The following is a 22065-nucleotide window of genomic DNA, read 5'->3' on the forward strand; positions in this document are numbered from 1 at the left end:
TCACTCGTTTACCAGTCGCGGCAATGGATAACAAGAACACCATCTGGAGCCGCCGCCCCAAGTGAGTAGCTGTTCGTTCAGCCTACCTTGCCCTACCTTGCCTTGGCTCGGCTCAGCTCAGCTTGGGCAGCCTTCGCATTTGCTGTGCCTTGCTTTGCTTTGCTTTGCTTTACTCTGCTCTGCTGTCCTGTCCTGTCCGTCCTGTCCTGTCCTGTCTTGTCCTTTCATTGAACCTCGACTGACACTCCTCTTCTTCTCCTCCTTCAGCACCAGCAACCTGTCATTGTCGACCAACCCAGAGGGACCGACCACTCAAGCAAGAGACTTCTCATCTCTATCACGCCGAAATGGCCCCCAGTCCTCCCACGGCCGGTCGAACCCTTTTGCGGCTGTGGCCACGCCTGGCAGCGGCCTAGCATCCCCCATTGGCACAGGAGGTTCCAATGTCTTTGCCCTCGGCTCAGGCGGTGCCTTCGCGGCCTTTGGTTCAGCTAAGACCCCCAAGACGACGGGCAATCCTTTTGAGATGGCTATGGGCACTATTGGAAGTAAAACACCCTCAGCAGAGAAGACCTTCAAGGACGCTGCGAGACCCCCCGGCAACGACGATTCAACTACGGCCGACTCCTCGCCATCTACTCAGCCTGGAGGATCCCACCCGCTCAGTGACACGTGGGTATTCTGGACGCGGCCGCCCATCAGCAAGGCCCACGGATACATCCCATACGAGGACACATTACACCCCATGATGATGGCGTCCACCATCGAGCAGTTCTGGACTGCGTATACACATCTCAAGGCTCCCTCCGAGGTACCGTTAATGACCGACTACCACATCTTTAAGGAAGGTATTCGCCCGATATGGGAGGACAAGGAGAACAAGGACGGAGGCAAGTGGGTTTTGCGCCTCAAGAAAGGCGTGGCAGACCGCTACTGGGACGAGATACTTCTGGCTTGTGTTGGCGGCGCACTCTGTGACGACAACTCTCAAATCAACGGGGCAGTGCTCAGTGTGCGCAATGGAGAGGACGTCATCTCCATTTGGACCGCATCTGCAGGGGGCAAGGTCCTCAAGATCAGGTATGCTTGAATCATCCTAGAGACATGCATTCATCACCCGTCGTACACATACTGACTGACTCTCTCAGGGAGTCAATGAAGAGCCTACTCAAGTGTCCGCCCAACACACGCTTTGAATTCAAGAGCCATGACGAGAGTCTTACTCAACGAGCCACGATTGACGAGCAACGACGTGAGAGGGCCGCCAACAACAATAACAATAACAACAACGAAAACAAGCGACACAATAATAGCAACAACAACAACAATAACGAAAGCCACAACAGCCGGCGCTCGCAGGATGAGCAGAGGTCTTAGAAAAACCCCTGCCCTAAAGTTTTGGCTCAACTTTTGAACGATGCCATATCCATAGCCATGGAATCCGAATAGGAAGAACCCTTTGTACACCTACGCATGTAACACCTGGAGGGATCATTCTCATAGCGACTGATTTGGTATTCAGCGAAGGTGGGACTGATGATGATGAAATAGCTAGTTAGCCGGGAGGGGGAAATGACTACTGGCATGATATCATAATCTATGCAATCCGCTGGTATTGGTTCAATCTACGTGTCTCTCGGTCGCATTGGCACAGCTTCTTCACGGCTTCTTCACGCCAGTTCGTGCTGGTCCGTACCAAACCGCCAAATCCCACGATGGATAAAATTTCTAGCCTGGCTCTACGTTAATCGATACGAGCGGTGGACGTGTTTAGAATCGAGACGGTCGCAGCGGATAATGTGAGGACGCATACTGGACAGGGACCAACCAATGAGATCTCAGTCATTTTTGTCATACCAAACAGCTTCAGCCAGCACTGGCCGTCGATGATCGTCAAGTAGGAGGACACGGGTGCACACACTCGGCTGTTGGGGATGATTTGAATTCGGACCATGTGACGTCCGGGCAAATTATTGATGCAACCAACCACAACAACACGCGGACATCCCAGCTAGTCACCATCACACCTGGTATGATTTGGAATGAGATTGGGGTTCCTGCAAGCGTACAAAATGGTATTTGTCTGTGATTTATGCGTAAAAACATAAAAAGGGGTTTCACTCGTACGTCAACAATATGACTAGCTACTCAGTAGACAGACCCAGCCAAGTTCACAATCCAGATGTACCTGATTCAATGCGTCTCATCCTCCCACTCTGCCATCCTACCACGACCGAGGTGAGCAGCCTGCTCCTTACGTCCTCCGAGCTCGAGGTGGCTCGGGAGGGGAAGCGCCTCGTAGAAGGCCCGGGGGACGACCATGCGGGGCCGGCCGTCCTCGAGGCACTCATCCTTGCCGTTCAGACCGTCGAGCATGCCGCCGGTGACGTGGTCGACGAACCTGCGGAACTCCCCCGTCTCGCGGATGTTGCAGCTGCGGCTGGCGTTCTCGGCGTGGGCCAGCGCCGGCGCCATGCCCCGGTAGTCGCGGAGGCAGCGGGGGCACTTGAACACGACGTCTTCCCGGTGGGCCGGTGACTTGAGGTGGGCGACCAAGGCCCTGGCGTTTTTGTGCTTCTTCCTTTTTTGTTTTAGCGATCGAGTCAGTAATTGGGGCAGTATGGTATTGTAAGTGTGATGAATAACTCACTTGCAGCCATGAGGGCAGACGAATTGCTGCAGGATCGGATGGTAGAAGACGGCCGCGCTGAATCCAGGGTTGTCCGGGTCGCTGATTCTCTCGATGGGATTGACATCACGGGTGGAAGGGGCAGCCACGCTGAGCGTCTCCAGCTGGCGAGTTGTAGGTCGTGTGCTGGGACCGATATCCAAGAGGAGGTTCTGCTCCTTATTCCACTGGTTCTCGACTTGTCCAACGGCAGGAGTACAGTGCGTCGGCATATCATTCCCGGTCAGAAGGTCAGGAACTCGAGCGTTGCCGCTACGATAATCCTGGAGATCCTTGCCAAGCTCGGGGAAGTTCTTGGTAGTAAGTTTATAGCTGGGAATGCGCTCATCGGGCTTGGTGTGGGGACGATGTTTATCGCTGATATCCATCTTGGCCATGTTCCCGGTGAGGACAAAGTCTTCATTAGCCGGGTTCATCTTGCGCAGGGCTTCGTTGAACACAATCTGATCCTGACGTCGCTTGTGTAGGAAGGATGGGAAGATGCGGGGGCATTCGCCGCGTTCGACATGTCCAATTAATCCAGCTCCAGTCTCACTCTTGTATTCGCACCCAGGACAAATCAGGTCTTGAGATTGCTTGTGAACCTAGGGAAAGGGCATTGAGCTTGCGTAGGAACAGGATGGATGAGGTGAACAACGTACAATACTGTTGTGCTTGCCGAGTGACTCGAGGTCAGGATAATCTCGCTCACAGTCAGTGCAATAATAATGGCACTTCTGCCACTGATGGCCCATGAGCTCCTCCTGTGAGCGGAGGGTGGTCGTGCAGGTAGGGAGGAGGCACTTGAACTTGGGCAGTGCCTCACGCTTGCTTTTTGGGGTACCCGTGATAGGATCATGCAAACGAAGATGTGGTGGTATGGAGGGATCATCAATGTCTCCGAGAGCAAACGCTCTTGCAAGCGATCTGCTTCCAAAGATATCAACGTCTTGTGTAGACATAGTCGCTAATGTGCCGGCTGCAAAGACTGGAACAAGTTACATGAAGGATCAAAAGCTGGACTGGAACAGGCCAGTTCCAAGGAAAGTTCTCTTGGTTAGGCCGATCGTGTCTAGTAGATTAGAAAACGTAGCTGGTTGGTTGGTACACATCTCAGGCAACAGTCATGCCACTCGTCGACAACCGAACATCAGTCTTAGGTCAGGCATCGCATGCCGAATAACACCAAAAAGTCGGTGACGGTGAATAGAAGCAACGCTCAATTGCTGGCGTTTGGGAGCGAAAGGTAACACCGTCGCCTGTAAGATCGTCATATAGAGTGAAGGAGTTTATTACCTTAGTCATAGTATCTCTGGAGTCTAGCCTTTTGCATTGAACAGTATGTTTTAACTCCCTCCATGCAATCGGACAGATGCCGCCTGACGTCAACTCGATGCCGACTCTTTGTAGTCGCCTTCTCTCAGGCGATACTTCCTTGTTTTGCATTGAACCATGATGGTTCTCGTACGTTGTCCAAGAAGACCAAAGTTAAGTTTTTGTTCTTCCAAGGTCCATTCTTGAGCCAGTGTCTCTTCTCGCTCGAGAAGTCTCATATCTCTGGCCTCCAAGGACGCCACGGCACATCCAGCCATTCATTGTTTATTTAGTCTTCACTAGCTTTTTGTTCATTACCAGGGGAAGATACATACTGTTGTGTGATTGTTTTGTCTTTGGAACGGTGAGACCAGCTTGCAACTGCGACGAAGTAGCTCAATATGGTGATGATTGAGCATTGTTAGCCAGAAGGCTGCGTAAGACTTATTCGGTCATGCAAAGAATGACCTACTGGCTGTTCCGACGTGATGATGCAACCAACAGAGCTAGAAGAGCAGTCACTCAAGACACCAGCAAGTAACTTCAGGCGCTAAGGATCTAAGGATCCCGTTGATCCAGATCACATTTCAGTCTCCTCACGAGATGAATCATATCAGTGGCAAATTATTGCGCAATTAGAGCAAGTGAACAACACCAGCTACACGCAACATATATTGCTATTGCATTGGTAAAAGCAACTTGTCCGCATCCAAAAAAATGCAAGCGGCCAATACGTAAATTAGCCGAGGTCGATAAGTCCCATAAGAATAGCCGACTCAGACCATCGTATTCAGGGTACTTCCGCCCCTAGCCTCTGAATTACAAGGCCCAGACGATCAGATTGTTTTCAAGCTAGATTCGAAAAGACTTTCAACCATGATACATCTTATGGCCAAGATTGAAATGGCCGTACTGCCAGTCTGCATTGCACTGTCAATAGGCGGTTCTATCAGGAAGCCGAAGGATCGGAGTTCAAACTCAGCCGAACGGGGCGTTTTGTAGAGCGGGCAAGAGAATCGATGCTCCATGACATCTGAGATGCCGGAAAGTCGTTCTTGACCTGCCATACCGAACCAAGATTGGCATGGAAGTCGAATGACGATATGAGGGTTGAAACTAATGCGAACACCCCCGCAGCCTGGCAGATACTCGAGTAACCAAGGTTAATGGACCTTGCTTTCTGGAGAATCAAGATATGGCTTGCCCATGCTCAAAGTCGTTGCTTGTGTTGAACAGCTGAACCGTTTTGCTGGTCGTGTAGGATCAGATCTTCCAATCAAACTGATCCCAATATTGGAACCCCACGCCGCTATGATTGCATACAAACGCGGTGAGACGGGAGCATGGCTCAGAAGTTCTGAAAGTTCCATCGGTTGCTGTTGCGCTGTTGCGCTGTTGTGCTGACGTTCAGCCATGTTCGAGACGACGCAAACAGCTGGCGTGGAGGAAGTTTGCATTAGTTTTCCAATTAGAGTTTTGAGTTGCAGACAATGGTGGTTTTAAATGCTGTATTGATGATTACGGTAGGACCGCAAGTGGCTATCAGCTCGAGCTGTTCTGGGATCGGATTGGTGCAGATATGAACAAGCCATTCGACGTTGGGCACTCGCCACTGGTTCTCTGCCGGATCTTGAGAATGGGCGTGGGATGTTTTTATGCTTATTCCAAAATCCCCGCTTGTCGGCTGGCAATGGGCAATTAAGCTGTTATGATTGGTGGAGGCAGCCGGGGATGCTACCGAGCATCTGGTTCGTTGAGCCTCCACAAGGAACCGTTCTGAGAACCTGGCCCATGTAGCCCGGAGGGTGCTCCGTCGTCACTATGAATGGCTAACCATAGTTATCGATGTAATAAAAGTTGCGAGCGAAGAACCCCAGGAGAAGTGGTTTTCTAACCAGACACACTATTGTGACGGTGTGTCCTTTCCACAACCCCCTAATACTGTACTCTAATCAGAAATTTTCTCGTGACATGTCACCGCCTAACAAGTGATTTTGTCGCAAATCAGGTCGGCTATCACATTTACAAGTTCATCGAGCACGTCATCCACAGGTCTCAATTTTGTGGTCAGCGAGCTTAAAAAGAGCGTGGTTTTCGATCGGTAGTCACTTTGATTTGTGCAAATTGTTGCGTGTCGTCAAATCCCAAGATCATGGATGTCAATGGTAAAGTTTTGGGACCAGGGTGTTGCCAAGATAGGCTCCATCGCAAAAGCAAACAGACGCAGGTAAGGTCAGCCACAAGATCGGAAACCGTTTAGGCGTTTTGGAAGAGATACTGGAACAACGCCACGATGCTGCACAAAATTATCGGGGTTGAAATCATATTATGCCAGATTGATCGACGGGCCTAACCTCACAGTGCATCCTTCAGTCCGGAACCAGGATGAAGTGCTTTTCTACGGAAAAACCAGCGGGTATGTCACGAGTCACCCAGAAAGTCTTAAGCCGCTCAATGCCCCGTTAGCTAACAGTATCAGATACCTTCCATCCTTATTATGTACTTTTCTTGGAGCACTTTGTTTAAAAACATTGCATGCGGAGAAGGATCTTGGCCAAAACGTATTGAGGTTCCTCCTATTTAATTCCATAAGAAGAAAGAAAAAGAAATAAACAAGAGGCTTGTTGATATAGAAAAGGTGGAGGAAATGATGCAGTGGAACATGGCAACATACGTATAGCGATTACGCTTCATAGCGGTCCACTCACCACTAGGATAGTCTCAGGCTAGTGCCGCGACTACAACGAGCTGAACTGAGCTTCGAATTGGCCAATGACTGAAAACCCTGCTTCAACATAACGCCAGGCACACGGGATGCCCCTGTATAACGTGACACTTGCATATCTGAATTGGAAATTGTCACGGCATGGGCGTATCTTTTCGGAAATGGCGTGCCACATACGATTGACCGGTAGCAAGCAGGTGTTGTTACAGAAGTTTTGTGGCGTTTAAATTTATCCTTCACTATTGCCCATGTTACCATGCCCATCGCCCTAAACTCGTATCAACTGTTGTATACTGGGCAGAACGCTTGTACTTCTTCGTCCCATCAGCAGGACTAGCCAAACAGGTAATGGTGCAGACACACTGTATAAAAAAGCAAAAACGTCTTCTCCATACAATTTTTTTTTTCGTATGTCTAAGTATCAAGCAGCCCGTGAGGCACGGAAAAGTGAATGCTAGGGTTCCCACTGAGAATTTGTTGTTATGCCAAAGACATGTCTTATGATATATAAAGGCGGCCTTTTTGTGCAGCTTTCAGTGATTTTCCATGAAGCTATACGAATACTAAGACTCATCTAATTACATAATCTCTTCTTATTCTATTCTCTTATCGAAAAACGTGAGGAGTTTCTTCATCTTCTACTTCTTCTTTTGGAACCCAGACAATGCCCTGCACAAACAAGAATGTGGTTGCTAAGAGGTGTGTTCAAACCTGCACGGTCGCTTGATGTTCCTTCGTTTGGAATCTCATGTTTTTGTCTCCAGGAGTACCTCTTCCAAGAAGCCTCATAGTGTCTCGTCATCGAAGGCATCAGACTGTGGTCAAGCACTCTCTCAAGATCGTTTGAAAGCATACCTTCTCGAGCCCAAGACAGCGGGGAACCGACTGGTGATGGTACCAGACCATACCAACTCCCAGCACACCAGTGCAGTCAAGGCCAAAGCCAGAATGTCATATACATTGCATGATTTCACAAAGAAATTCTACCAAGCCACTGGACACCGGCGGAAACCACGCAACCTAAAACCGCTGTCAAAGTAATATGAACATTGAGCGCTCCGTTGAGGCTAGAATGGTTTCAACGTCGCCATACAATTAAAGGTATACCAGGATTGGTCCTGAAATTAGGGCGCATTATTCACTTGCAAAAAGTGCTGAAACGGATGTGTATGGACTCATGCGCGATGCGAGTATCGGTTTCAAAGGGGCCTCAAAGAATGACGACGTGGAGTCCTGAGCGTGAAAAGTGGCTGGATCCTCTTTGTTTATCGGCACACTTAGCAGGACCGGAGATGATGTATTTATCTATCAGCCCATGAGTCGTGGCTACTCGTTTTAACAATATCGTTGAGCGAAAGAAGTATACGTACGAACACAATACAACCAGATTTTTTAAGATGATCATCAAAAGAACTCAGGTGGTTGTTGTTGGGACTCCCTGAGTAACACATTTTCATACAAGGTGTCTTGTAGACCTTCCAACCGTGATCTCAAAATGATGTCAGAAACGTCATGTACAAGATACTGGTCACTGAATGGTGAGTATGCACCATTCGGGTTGAGCTTTCATATACATGCGGGCTTCTGGATCATAGCATGTATGGCCTGGCACCTATGCAGGGTATTATCTATCGTATTTAGCAGACTTTTGAGGCTGCAGTATTGTGATCTGTAGGCTACCATTGAATTCAAACTATCATCGTCAGTCTAGTCGCATCCTCGGCAGTTGTCAGCAGATTAGTATGTGCCCGCCATACGTTGACAGAGATTACTCTCGTCATAAAAAGTTCGCCAGCAAGTTTTATAACCTCACTTGGTGTCCCACCTGCAAGTCTCATCAACTACAAATGGGAGGCTCCTTCATTGCTACTCAAACTTTTTGCTTAGATCCCTGTTATGAAGTGCTTTTTGCGAGACGGATTTCGTCATGACAAAACTCAACAACGGTGGCTCCATCCACATGTTAATCAGCGTCACGATAATATGAGTCATTAGATCCCACGCCACTATCTGAGTGGGAATACAATACCCAGTGGCTCACCGACAGCACCCGACTCCAAATTCTTCAGATGACAGTACTCCATATACTTCTCAACCTGTATTCACTCTGTCGACATGAATGCGTGTTAGAGATGTTCATTTCATCCCTCGGCAAAGAGAGCTCTCTCCTACTACTTAGCCTTACTTGTTGTCAGCTACGTTTTATCCAGTGATGGCATTCTCAACCTTACCGCTACGATGACGACTGGACAAGACAAATAAGTCGCCGTAGTCACGAGTATATCTGTTTATCGTGAAGGGAGAACCGCATTGTTCATACAAAAATTGTGACCCATGGTGCCTACATCATTTCAGATAATCACTAGGTCTTACACATGAGCTGGGATGTCAATTATACCATGTACTTACACTTTTGGAGTATTTATACTACAAAGGCTCTTTTTGGAGCTGTTGTCTCAGTGTGTCATTGTCAAGCGCTACTAGTACTAGACCAAATGAAATATCTGTCATCCTTTACGATTTCCATAAACATGTAGCAATACATTCAATCTTGTCCTGTTTCAATTTCGAGATAAACTATGTTATTATATATAACAATGGTGATATATTTTTAAACAACAAGGCACAAGTTTATTACAAAACGTGACATAATAAAATAACCAACTCAGAAGTTAAGCCTGGATAGAATACGGATGAACTATGCGTATGTTCTAATGTTCTCGTTGGTGTACATTAACAGTGGAGATACGCAAGTGAACAGTAGTCTGCGTGCAGTAGTCAATCAGCTTCAAGGCAAGGGGCAATCAGTTGGGTCTAGTGAGGTGTTCCACGATAGATAGCGTACATGAATGGATTCAGAATACAAGTCGTTCAAGTCTCAGTCCTTTTCCCCTTTGATCAATAAGATGTACTGATATGTTACCTACTAACCTTGGACGATGTTCTGGAAAGATAAGTAAAGATTTGCCAATCAATGCGATAAGAACAGTCTGAATTTCAAAGTGTGTCTTTAAGATACTAACTAAATCATCATGAAGCGTTTTGATGATATGGTTGTGACACTTGCTGCACATAATTTTGATGCATATTATATCCTATCTGGGGAAAACTTTACCCATTTGGGAATGTGGTCCGAGTCGATTTACAAGGTACTACGACCGGAATCGGAAGGTGTCCGATGATCTGTTTCTTCTGATTTGATGAGATATGCGCAGGACTATTGACTGGGATGATGATATGCAAAGGCGTGGAAGCTATGCATCTCCAGCTAGGGGAGGGTATCTGTACCGTCAAGCATCTTATTGGCAGTTGTGCTTTCGGGTAAGGACCCCGGTCGCATCAATACATGGATGGTCTGTAATCACTAAACCATGCCATATTATCAAATACATAGGAAATCTGCGGCAACCTCGTCTTAAAGCTTGTATACATCTACAAGTAATATGACCTCAAATGTACTGGTTTAGTTTCCGATGTTCGGTAACCCCTCCAAGCCATACTGTCGCTACCCAGCGGGATGTCTTTCATGGCTTTTATGGTTTTTCTTTCTGATATATAAATAATTAATCGTTGTTTCTTATAAAAGCACATGGGCCTGGTTCATTGCCTTCTAGAGCTTCACTATACTTCCGATCATCCTTATCAACACAATAGCTGTCTTGCTTAGCACGCTGCTTTCAACGCTACCAACGGTATCCAATGCCTCCCTCAACCTGGTCAAAGAATACTACTTGCACGGTAGCTCAGCATGAGTAGGTGATTTTGGCGTTGTTCTGGGGTATAATAGATCATTAAACATAGTAACACATTCTCAGGGTTTACTCTATTGAAGACTATAAGAGCGAGATGCCATGCCCCGTGTCGAAGGGTCAGCAGCAACTTGCGGACGTGCGTATCCACGACTACCTGATCGGTCCTAAGTCCTCCGGCGACAGACTCATGATGCTGCAAGGCCGTCCATCTTCTCATAAAACTGCCACCTTTCTGGCTGAAGTAGATATGTCAGAGAAATTGTTCAATATCATGAATAAATTTGAACAAGGAGGTTGCGCCACTAGTCTATCCCGTCATACAGCTTAGGACAAGGAGGTTACACGGTGCAAATCTCGTTCATCGGGCACGAATTATCATCGTTACACTTTCTCAGCGATTGAAAAGGCAATCATAATGTGAAGTCGTAGCAAGAGGGCTCACAAGCAGAGTCATAGAGATGTGGATAAGAAGCCAGGGGAAAGCCAACGGGAAAGTTATTGGGCATTGATAGTAAACTTATTCGCATAGTATGAGCTAGGATGAAGTGTGTCGGTAAACGCTAGTCATAAGCGTATTATACATTACAGAACCACTTATATCATAGTTGACCTAGTAGAGAATATTCAGTACTTCCCTAGCTTTGTAAGCTGTAAAGTGCACGTAGCCTCTAGAGAACTCTTCTGTGCCCTGAGGTCTCCTCGTCCTAAATCATTTGTAGGATATCACATAATTCTTTGACTATGCTCAGAGATCGCTGTACACCTAGGTCTTTAATTGATACTGGATACCGGGAGTAAATTTTCCATTCATGTCCAAGAAGTGCCTTAATTTTGCTCGTCTTATGTTTATTTTCAGGTTTCTCTATACGATTATGCCTTAGATGTGTTTAAGCCTTTAATGCCGATAAAGTTGGTACAAGACGATGTCAAGGATAATATACATGCCATGACGGAGCCTTTGTGTCGTCAAACCATTGTCGTATTTATGTTGAGAACAAGTTTCCTCCGTGATAGTAGTAATATAGTCATTACCACTTCTAAGCGGTATCAGCTTGATGATCGAGGTAACTATGATGACCCCATAGTAGGTCTACCTAGACATCTCAGAATAGACTCTTATAACAGTCGAAAGAGCAGATCTAGTGTAGTTTGGTTGAAAGTGTGCATATAGTGATATGTGATAGCGGCAGCCGAGCTCATATGATTTGACTGTTAATTAGTGATTGCCTTATAACTCACCTAATCTCCATACAAAAGACTCATGGTTGAGCGTTCTTCTATCCGATAACTAAGTCATCCGATGATATACTTTACTTTCCTTTGACGCGCCATGGCTTCGTCGTCTTGTGTTCGGCTTTGGGATTTTTGTGCCTCATTTTCTTGTGAGCTGGACCAGCTTGTAGTCCGACGGATGAGCACACCCTTCTCCTAGTATGTATGCACCCTTGAATTGGACCAAGTTCGTTGAGTCCGAATAGCATGGAGGTAATATTCTAGCAAATGACACATGCAGACTGTTACGAAAACTTACAAGATCCCTGAACAAACGGGTCAGTTACAGTCAGTCTTGCAAACTGAAAAGGGACGATCATATCCCCTGCTTCTCCTTTTTTATAGTCAATGATTTCCCAGATCAAATCAAATATGGGCAATATACCCGACCTCAGAGACCTATTCATTTACAAAGATCTGAAACATGATGCCCGCCAAGTCTTCGCTAACTAACACTGTGCTTTTAGTAACCCTGATGCTTGAATAGAATCTATGTTTATCAAACATAGCTCCTACCAAAACCAAGATACGGATACAAGGTTCACAACAAAGTGTGTTCACGCTATTTACACTAGTCTAGGTTAGGTACATAGTTCTAAAAACGTGCATCCTAATTGAGGTGGCTTGGCCATACTCCATGAGCTAGAGTCAAGTTTTAAGGCTTTGTGAGTTTTATTGGTCGGTTGCATGCCAGCATCGATGGCGCCAAGCAACAGCCTTACAAAAGCCTCCTCAGTAAGGTGCGGTGCGTATATCCTAGACTACGAAATCCGTAAATTTGCCTAGGTGATTAATTGAGAGCTCTTTAAGATTGGTTATTACTTGCAAAAGAATGCTGGTTAACAAGTATCAAGTTGTCCCTCGAATTTCGGTGAGCTAGTTGTGGCTATATTTCATGATTTTCCATGCGAGAGCAGATCACCTGCTTCAAGGATTGTTAACAAGAACGTCTTGTTTATATCTTGTGTTGGATGGATGACCTATGAAAAATGAGTATAAGAACGATATAATCCCTAGACACTCTCTTGATTGATCTGTTATACAGCAATGTTTCGGTAAAACTTTCGTTTTTGCAGCTCGTCGTTGAGTCTTCCTGCATCTAGAAACAATTTTGTTTATCGTGTCATTAGCTTATTGCACTTTCATGTGATCAGTTAGACTCTTACTCTTGTATCCCTGACATCATTAAAGAGCCCACCAGTAGTTCTTGCGATCATAGTGAAGCACAAAGCCGACACCTTACTAGTTCACCATAAATTCCGTCTTCCAGGACGCGTTCGACGTGTCACCATCCGCCCACACCCCAAATCATGGCCAACAACTTTCTCAAGAACGTATTCTTGCTTACCTTGTCGAACCCATGTTCTATGGTAACAGACTCGTGATGTTGCCAGACCAGCCGACCTCTCACCGGACTGCCACCAAGCTTGCCAAAGGCAGGATGTCGACGCACATATATGATTTTGTAAACGAGTTTGATTGAGCCTCTGGTACATCAGAGCACCCCACGTAGGGCTGTCATCAGCGTCATGTTGGTTTGTCAACGGAGGGGACAAATTGATAGCCCTTCCTCGAAACTCGGGCACCGGCAGGCGGCCAGTCGTAACTATACTACTCTCCGCTGGCCTCCCACTCTTCATAACCAGTAAAGCCTTGCGACTCTCGAGGTTGCTCCTTTTCCTACTAGTAAATTCACGGCGAACAGTCGTGGCCACTACCACCCAGAACATGTTTTCTGATCAGTGCATTCTAGAGTCTTGCCATTGACGTCGGTACCGCAGCCCTATAATGAGATTGCAAAGTACCACGCAGACGACGTCCAAACCATGCTCAAGCCCTCGTCCATAGTTCTGATGAGTAGAAGAACCGCAACTAATATATCACTAGAGTCAAGTAGTTCCTCGTTTTGATCTAGATGATCCCGTAAATTTAAAATATTGTGAGAACTGAAAGAATATGTTGCACATTGTTGCTGGTATCATTCTATAAGATCTTATGTTATATAATTACAGGATTGGGAAAGCACGCTGGCGTTCCCTCTGCACCTGCCGCCAGACCCCGCTGGGATGATTTGTTTCCCAGCCATGCTTGTCGGCGACCCAACCTTCGTAGTATTCCTTCAGGTAGCCCTCGTCAAACTTTCTGATTTGGGCTTTAAGTTCCATCAACGAAGGTAGAAGTTCACCGCCCCAGGCTTCGTCAATCATGGACTTCATCTCCCTGAGCGAGTAGACATTGCTCTGCTTGCTCTGCTGCTGAATTTTCCTAGCCACTGGGTGGTTCCCGTACAGTTCGGCCAGACGGAGGCACAATGCCTTTCGCAACCCGTCTTTCTTGACCCTCGCACCACGATCCTGAAGCCGACGCAAGATGTGGATCGCATTCTCGACACTTGTCCCAGGTCGTTTTTGGGCGCCAAAGGGCGAAGCAGCATTAGACCGCAAAGGGATCTCGCGGAAGGACCATCGGAGAAGCGAGGTCTGCCACTTTTGCGGGAAGATTTGACTGAGGGGGTGCAAAGGCAAACCTAGCGGTGTGTCCAGGGGAATGTAGAGACCCATCAAGTTGTGGACAGCTCCTAATGGCTGCGTGAGCGACTCTGGAACATCGACTATATTAACAGGTATGAAGCCAGGACGTGAAGACTGTCTGATTGTGTAGTGGTCAATGAGCTCGAGCGTGAGGTCACGCAGGTCATCGAGATATCCCCATCGCCCAAGTGCGTATGCTATACGAGCCCAGCAGGAAACCGGGACGGGAATGTCCATGGAGTTGAGACGTCGACAGACTGCCACGGCAAATTTAAGTTCATCATGTTGTGAGATATGCTTGTGCCAATCGACATGTCGTTGTACCCACGCAAATATCAATTTGCAAGTATCTACATCAAGAGGAACACCGGTGCCCCGTACATCGTCAAGAAGATGTAGAATGGCGTGGAAATGATGTTTGACTAGGTGTAGCCGCAGCATGACATTGGCTGTTTTCTGAGCCGCATCGTCAACACTTGCGAGGCGAGAAGCGAGGAGGAGGGTGTAAGTTGACAAATCGCCAGAAGCTGAGCTCGAGGCCATCAACCTGGCTTGCATATCCAGATCGTCAAAAACTTCTGGGTGGATGTCGCAACGCAACAGACGTAGCAGCAGCACATCCTCACCGGTTTTGGCAAGATGCTGAATTGTTTTGGCGTAACCGGAAGTTGGAATTGCAATGCCGGAGCTCTGGAGCTGGGCAATCCGCGCTAGAATATTGGCAGGGGTCTCTTCCCTTAGACAAATAGCTTGCAACGATAAAGGTCCGATCTCTTGAATACCAAGGGCTGACACAACAGAGATGGCCAAGTCCAAGCCAACCCAAGAGCTCGCGAACCACCGCGAGCCTAGAGAGTCGTTGTATGTCTTCGCGGTGAAGCCAAACGTCTTGCCATGGACCTGGTTCATGAACTCTCGAGTTACTTCAATCTGCTGGTCCTCCTCATTCGTGGACGATTGGTTATTGTCGGTCAAAGCTGCAGCCTCTCGTGGGTGAAGGTCTTCTTTGGCCCAATAACCTGCCAAGTATCGAAGAAATTGTCTTGAAGGGGCATACAGCCGTGGGACGTCGTCGCGCATGATGCAAATCTTGCGCCATAGCCTAGCTAGTCGAGATTGACCACGATCATATAGCTGGGGAACAATCGCGTCGTACAAGCGCCGTTCGGGACTCGCGATGTACAAAGACTGCAATGTGAAGGAAGACGCCAAGGTATGATCGGTCGAGAAGTCCTGCATCATAGAAACGAACGCTTGTGAGCCAGGATAGAAGTTTGGGACTAGCTGCAGGTGCCACTTGACGGCCTTTTCGTGCTGACGGGTGCGAAGGAAGTAAGGAACGATAGTGGTGTACAAGTCGGGCCATACAACGTTGTGGGTCGCCATCAAGAATTCAGCATAAAGATATATGCTGTCTAAGAACTTTTCATCCCCAAGCCTTAGAGCAGCCTCAACGAAAGTGGTCCAGAATATTCTGTCAGGCAGATGAAGAAGCTGGTATAGGGATTTTCTCCCCCAAAACGCGTACCACACTTTCTGTACACCCTCATCACCGTCCATTCGCTGCAGGTGCTGCAAGAGGCAGTTCCACAACTCGAAGTCGCCATAATTGTCAAGGTGATCGACGAGTAGCGTCTTCTTCCACTTGCGCGCAGGCCCTCGGCGCCTGAAGTCGCTTTCTATGGCGAGACGTGTAGGATTGCTCAGAAGCCATTGCCACTTGCCGAATGTTGCGGCATCCTGGACATAGACCTTGTCCGGTTTGGAGTCGCGGATAAGCCCAAGGGGTCGCACGGGCTGGAGCGATCGAGGTAGATGGTCAGACGTGATCAGGCCCACGGGGCGGTCGATGCCGGTGGCATATTGGCGAAGTTGATAAGCATGAGCTCGTGAGGACGCTGCTACGGCATGTCTCGACGAGTGTAGAGCCGGAGAGCGAGGGCGAGGGCGATGCCGCAGGGGCAGCTGTTGGTTGAGTAGGAGACGTGCCTGCTTCACATCTCGGATAGTCCAATTCACCGGTCGCATTACTGCCCCGGTCACATGGCAACAGTCTCGCTAGCGATGGTCTGCGTTGTTTGTCATCTCATTTAAAAAAAAATGAAAATTGAAAAAGATACTTGGGGTGATGAGTTGGTCCTTTGCGGGCGCGGTCTTGAAGATAGAATAATGATTAAAAAAGAGCTGCCAAGCCTGAAAGCTTCGCTACTTAACGTACTTAACGTGCTTCATAAACGGAATACGCTTCTCCGTCCAATGACAGGTAACTAGTTATGGGCACGGGGGAACTGGAACGAGAAACGTGAAGCGAGAAACGCGGACTGGGACGGGCAGAATCTCGGCTAAAGAGCAGCTTAGTCACATTTTATGGGCCCCCGTCTCCAATCGTTCGACGGACGTCAATTGTCAATTGGAAGCCTTGGATTGCTTCATTCAAAGCTTCAACAAGAGCTCATCGCAACACCTTCGCGCATCCAAACGCCCTCCGACTCTCCACTCCACAGATCTCAAGATGGGGTAAGCCTTCTTCCATCTGGCATTGACCCCTTCCGAACCCCGTGCGACCGGCAATGGCTCTCTGCGGCCACATCGGAATCATACGATCCCCCAACCACAAACCACAAACCGCAAACTTTAGGCCTCACGACGATTGCTAACCCCCACCGCCTCTCACTAGTATCGTCGACGCTCCCAACCGCGTGCCTCAGCACCAAAAGTTCTACCAGCAGGCTTACGCCCAGCACACCCGGCTCTGGAAGATTGTACGTCGAGACCATCGCCTCGCTTGACTGGTCGAGCCGTCCAAGAAGAGACGTCTTGGTTAACGTGTATATGACGCAGGGACCCCGAAGCAGCTACCTCTACCTTCCCTACAAGCTCATCCTCTGGGGAACCTTTAGCTGTATGTTGGAAGATCCACTCGGTCGGGCATGTGAAGATACTAATGCGGGATTATAGCTTCCTTGTACATGATGGGCCGCAAGGTTCTTGGTTACAACTCCTGGTTCGGCAAGAACTAAATCCACCCGTCCAAGGAGAGAAGATGGGGACCATCAGATTACATATCAAACTTCTGGGAGAGGATACCTCTGGGGGTACTCTGTTTGTTGATAGAGTGACTGAATAGACAGGCATTTCACACGAATGACAGCACCTTTCATTTGTCACTAATCTAACCGGTCTTTGGCCACCTGTTACGATTTGCCTGCGCGGCACCGTGCCCGTCAGTGCAAGTTCCAAGCCAGTATAACCCAACCCATGTTTGTTTTCACTCCGCCGGAGATGCCAGTGGCATTCCTCAGCCAACGCAAGTCAGTCTACATTACAGTGCGGTCATTTCAACCTTGAATCAAGGCATGACCCCGAGATTACTTGCTCGCGACCCAATCAGACCAATAATCAATCGCCCCACCATGCGCTTGAGTCTAGAAACCCTCGGCACCCGGAGCCTTCTCGTCTTTTCGTAGAGTCATGAGCAGCTCACGGAATCGTTCCTTGCCAGAGCCATTAGCACCACCCTTCTGGCCCTTTCCGCTGATGTCGACCAGCTTGGCAATACGCTCCCAGCTAGTGCCGCCCGAGACAGTGTCCTCTCGCTTTGCCAGGAACTCCTCGGCTTCCTTGCGGGTCTGTGAAATGGTCTTGTCCTTCTTGTTGTTGTAGTTCTCATAGAAGTCGTCGATGTTCTGCTGGGCCTCCTTGACCGTCTCGGCCTTTTGTTGGGCGAATTGTTCGGCTCGCTTGGCGTTGCTGGCGTCGCGCTTCTGGCGCCATTGCGTGATGACCTCGGGCTCTTGCTCCTCCTCGGCGTGCGCCTGAAATCCCGAGTTGTAGCTGACCGAAGGTCCGGTGATGGAGCCGCTGGGTCCTACTGCCTACGCAAGGTGTCAGGTTTCAATGTGGTGCCCATGTGCATCCAGGTCAGACCGGTAGCCTTACATCATTGCCCGAGTTAATGTCGGGGAATTGGTTCTGGAATTGTGATTGCTCCAGATGTGAATCGTCGCCTTCACCAAGCAGGTCATCGGATGTGTCTACGAAAGCAGCCGAGTCATTGCTGGTTGCGAACTGTGCTGCGTCGTCACCAAGGAGGGCTTGCTCCCTGGCAAGAAAGTCGTCGGCATCTGGAGAACCGACGTCGTTGACGTTTGTCTGAGCTGCAACGCAAGGGTGAAAGTCAGCCTGATGTGATGCGTCGGTTGATCTGGTAGCATATCTTACCACCGGAATCGAAATCGTCGAGGGATGGGAAGCGGTCGGCCATTGTGGATGACAGTGCAAGGGGACAAGGGGACCGGAGGAACGAGTTTCGTATGCTGAAGCGTCCAAGTTTAGAAGGGGGCCTTGAAGCAAACCGGCGGAAGCGTTATTGCTGATGCTGAGATGTTTGTCGTTGTGGAATGCAATTCTACGTTGTTCTGGATGTCTGGTTATTTGGGATCAGTTGCGCTGTCGCAAGGCCACTAAGATCAGTTCACACAAGGTGCAGCTGTCCTCAGCCTCCTTATCCGCCTAGTTAGGCCTAAGCCTCTCCAGTGCTAAGTCTAAGTACGGAGTGTCTAAGCTCAAGCCTGAGCAGGCTCAAAGCCCGGGCCAAATGCCTGCACATGCGCTGCGCTGAGTGCTTGCTTCCCCCTTCCCGCACCACAACAACTCCACTAGCGCACAATGCCATTAGCTCAGGGACTGGCCCGGACCAATATTAATGCGGGTACTTCCTGGGCTTTGATTGGTCTTGACAAACATGGGAGCTCTTGCCAACTTCCATCCAACGCTCCTAAAGCTAGAACAACATCTGAACTCGTCCAGTTGCGCAAGTACAACTAAGCAACTGCCATCAGGATTGGGCCCATTCAACTGCTACACTATCTGCAACCTCCATCCTGTTAGTGCACCTTGGTGGACGGCCAGCATAGTAATAGCTAGACTCGGCACTTGACTGCTCGGGCCAAGCTCACAATTGTTGCTGCTCCCACTATCGTAGATGAAGATTGTGAACTTGACCTGATTGAGTAAACAAACAACAAGCTTCGTGTGAGAACCCAAATACAAATCACGACACCAGATCCACCAACGAGAGCTGCTGAGATTCCTGTCGACGACCGCCCAAAATCACAAATCCACAGAATCCCACAACCAAGTTTGCGTCAACACCAGCCATCTGTCTAGACAACCAACACCAGTTCAGATCCCATACGCCAAGTTTTCATCATGTCGTACACCGACGATGCAGTCCTAGCTAAGCTCTCGACGCTCGCTGAGACTCAAGACAGCATAGTCACCGTCGCCCAATGGATTATGTTTCATAGGTATGTAGTTTGCCATGTAGTGCCCACTCCGATTACTCTACGAGCCGACTAACCAACATCATACCAGGCGGCATGCAGACCGTACCGTGCAGATATGGCTGCAAAGACTCAAGGATTCTTCTAGTCACAAAAGACTCAACCTGGTTTATCTGGCCAATGGTAAGGTTCCACACAGCGTAGTAGCTGCGACTTGTTCTTAGCCCGCAACAAATACTAATTCCATAAAATTGTAGAAGTTTGTCAACAGTCCAAAGTCCGCCACAAGGATGACTTTTTGGTCGCTTTCTCGCCTGTGATCGCTGAGGCGAGCGCCACGGCTTACAGAGGTGCACCGTCTGATGTTCAGCAACGCATTCGTCGTGTCGTTGATGTCTGGAAGGAGCGACATGTGTTTGAGGAGCCTATCCAGACCGCCATTGAGTCACGTATTGAAGGTTGGTACCGTTAATGCATTTCCAACTAATCGTTGTGCTGACCCAAAATTAGAACTTGACAAGGCCCGAGGCACCACAAAGTCTGGCTTCGGAGGAGCAATCTTTGGCAGCTCTGGCTCCTTGCCTGCAGAGTTATCCACCTTGGCCACTCCTCAGCAAAATGTCTCCAAGTTGCTTCTCTCCACAAAGACAGCGGTCAGTGGTGCGAACCAGGACTACGACAAGCTTATGGGGCCAACAGCTACTCCGCCCACAGCTCCTGTATATGCAGCTAGACTGAACGGTCTGCTCAAGACTCTCGCTAATGCCGAGGGTGCTGTCGAGCAATGTGTCAAGGCACGCAGTGCTTTAGTCGACGAATTGCAAAAGATTCTTGAAGCAAACAAGGCTGCCTTGGCGGCTGATGAAGAGCAACTTGACAAGTTCAAGAAGCGCAAGGCCGAAGTTGACAGCAAGAAGCGTGATGTCGAGTTTGCCATCATGCAGGGCCTGTCAGATACGGACTCACCAGGCCCACATGGGCTCAGTGACCAGGCCGCCCCCGAGGTGGAAATGCCTGAGGTTGAGGCACTTACGCCCCCTGCTGCCGGACCTGAGGAGCCTGCAGAGGCAGATGAAGAGGACCAGTGGTCGTCAGAGATTATGCCAGACGCCGCGCCTCCGCAGCAAAATGCAGCTCATGGTATTGAGATGCTTTCTAACTTGGCTTCCCATTATAACTCGGTACCGACCGCCATTAACGGTTCAAAGAAGCGCCGTCTTGATTCTGGAGAGGAATTTCCTGATCTCAGTGGCGATGACGGTATTGATGCAGATGTCGCCGAGATGTTGCGCAAGGACAGCACGGGTGGTTCGTGATAAACTACTCACAATCATTGTAATGGTACCCGGTCTCATATGTGGACTGGTCTCATTGTCAGGGCCGCCAGCTTTCTTGTGCCAGGCGAGCTTGTGGCACATCTAATTGGCGTTGGTCAAGGAAACAGTTCGAAGCGATGGTATCCCAGGTGATCAGGGTAACGAAGGGGTGCAAGGCCCTGCCGACAAATCGTATCAGAAAGGCGAAATTTCGTATGGCAACCATTTCAGACAGGCCATTAATGAACATGAAAACAGATCAGATGTTGCTTCAGAAACCTTCATACTGCTCATTTGCCCATATGGATCAGATGTGGCATTCCCAAATATGTCCTCGACAGATCGAATGCTTGGACAGAACAATGGTATCTAAGCATACGTTGCTGTCGTGCAACAAATTTGTTGCACCTGGGTATACCTAGTTTGATATCTATGCTCGCCCAAAAGTTGCATCTTTGCAGTGGCCTTGCCTATGAGCCGTTCATGATTATTGAACTTCCAGCGAAGCTATTGTCACAGCTCTTCATGAAAATTCAACCTTGTCCCAAGAGCTAACAAGTTCCCAGACTGGCTGCCAGCGCCGTGGATATCTGGCCAGGAACATCGCGGACATACCTACAGAGCCTAGAAGCCAGCAGCAGCAGCAGCAGCAAGGATTACATTTCGAGCTATTCTCGAAACAGTCTTAGTAATGTTTGCTAGTACCAGGGCTGTCGAGCTGGCAAGTTATCTGTATAGATTCGCAGCACTATCGTAAAGTTTATGTGCTCCATACCATTGCATGAAGGCCGAGACCAAGTTCCAGCCATTCATCTGTTCTTCTGGCTGAGATGGAGATTTGGAATCGTGCAACATCTCTGTTCATTCATCACAACCCCTCACGCCGGACAAGGAAAATCAAAAACTACACAACGCGTAGACGACGCGGGCCCTGCACGCACCGTGCCGGATCGGGCAAAGCTGGGGGATTTCATGGCTTGCTGCAATGGTACTGGACACGGGATCAATGCAGCCCATCATTGGCCCCCATAACTACACATCACTCGCTGCAGAATCAGAAACCGGCTGTTGTTTGTCGTACGATTTTGTTTCAATGATAGGTCGGGCTTGGGGCTCGCAAGCTGCGAAACAGTGGTGGTTCTTTTGGGAAAAGGAAGCAAGTAGCCTCGCTGTATGTGTTCTTGGTGAGACGGCTGAGTCAG

The 22065-nt window shown here is 48.6% G+C and overlaps 6 protein-coding genes across 6 annotated transcripts; 3 read left to right on the plus strand and 3 right to left on the minus strand.

Moving 5' to 3' along the window:
• Nucleotides 1–23: 23 nt before the first annotated feature.
• BKA67DRAFT_657195 (translation initiation factor eIF 4e-like domain-containing protein) lies at nt 24–1377 on the plus strand (the record flags this gene model as incomplete). Its single annotated transcript, XM_046107075.1, has 3 exons — nt 24–61; nt 268–1080; nt 1149–1377. The coding sequence occupies 3 exons, from the start codon at nt 24–26 to the stop codon at nt 1375–1377; spliced, it is 1080 nt and encodes a 359-aa protein (XP_045959511.1).
• Nucleotides 1378–2193: 816 nt separating this feature from the next.
• BKA67DRAFT_657196 (uncharacterized protein) lies at nt 2194–3630 on the minus strand (the record flags this gene model as incomplete). Its single annotated transcript, XM_046107076.1, has 3 exons — nt 2194–2581; nt 2651–3273; nt 3331–3630. The coding sequence occupies 3 exons, from the start codon at nt 3628–3630 to the stop codon at nt 2194–2196; spliced, it is 1311 nt and encodes a 436-aa protein (XP_045959512.1).
• Nucleotides 3631–13679: 10049 nt separating this feature from the next.
• On the minus strand, nt 13680–16576 carry BKA67DRAFT_559997 (uncharacterized protein). The gene has a single exon (XM_046102429.1). The coding sequence runs from the start codon at nt 16288–16290 to the stop codon at nt 13738–13740; it is 2553 nt and encodes an 850-aa protein (XP_045959513.1). The 5' UTR covers nt 16291–16576; the 3' UTR covers nt 13680–13737.
• Nucleotides 16577–16678: 102 nt separating this feature from the next.
• On the plus strand, nt 16679–17407 carry BKA67DRAFT_559999 (uncharacterized protein). The gene is made up of 4 exons (XM_046102430.1): nt 16679–16779; nt 16940–17024; nt 17104–17164; nt 17221–17407. The coding sequence occupies exons 1-4, from the start codon at nt 16775–16777 to the stop codon at nt 17280–17282; spliced, it is 213 nt and encodes a 70-aa protein (XP_045959514.1). The 5' UTR covers nt 16679–16774; the 3' UTR covers nt 17283–17407.
• Nucleotides 17397–18864, minus strand: BKA67DRAFT_560005 (clathrin light chain). Its single transcript, XM_046102431.1, has 3 exons — nt 18484–18864; nt 18202–18419; nt 17397–18137 (listed from the first exon to the last, which is right to left on the minus strand). The coding sequence occupies exons 1-3, from the start codon at nt 18524–18526 to the stop codon at nt 17688–17690; spliced, it is 711 nt and encodes a 236-aa protein (XP_045959515.1). The 5' UTR covers nt 18527–18864; the 3' UTR covers nt 17397–17687.
• Nucleotides 18865–19337: 473 nt separating this feature from the next.
• Nucleotides 19338–21356, plus strand: BKA67DRAFT_230822 (RNA polymerase II-binding domain-containing protein). The gene is made up of 4 exons (XM_046095627.1): nt 19338–19571; nt 19639–19730; nt 19805–20005; nt 20058–21356. The coding sequence occupies exons 1-4, from the start codon at nt 19474–19476 to the stop codon at nt 20861–20863; spliced, it is 1197 nt and encodes a 398-aa protein (XP_045959516.1). The 5' UTR covers nt 19338–19473; the 3' UTR covers nt 20864–21356.
• Nucleotides 21357–22065: the final 709 nt, after the last annotated feature.

The sequence above is a fragment of the Truncatella angustata genome (genome assembly GCF_020726525.1).
Source record: "Truncatella angustata strain MPI-SDFR-AT-0073 chromosome Unknown BKA67scaffold_3, whole genome shotgun sequence".
In the NCBI taxonomy this organism is placed as follows: Eukaryota; Fungi; Ascomycota; class Sordariomycetes; order Amphisphaeriales; family Sporocadaceae; genus Truncatella; species Truncatella angustata.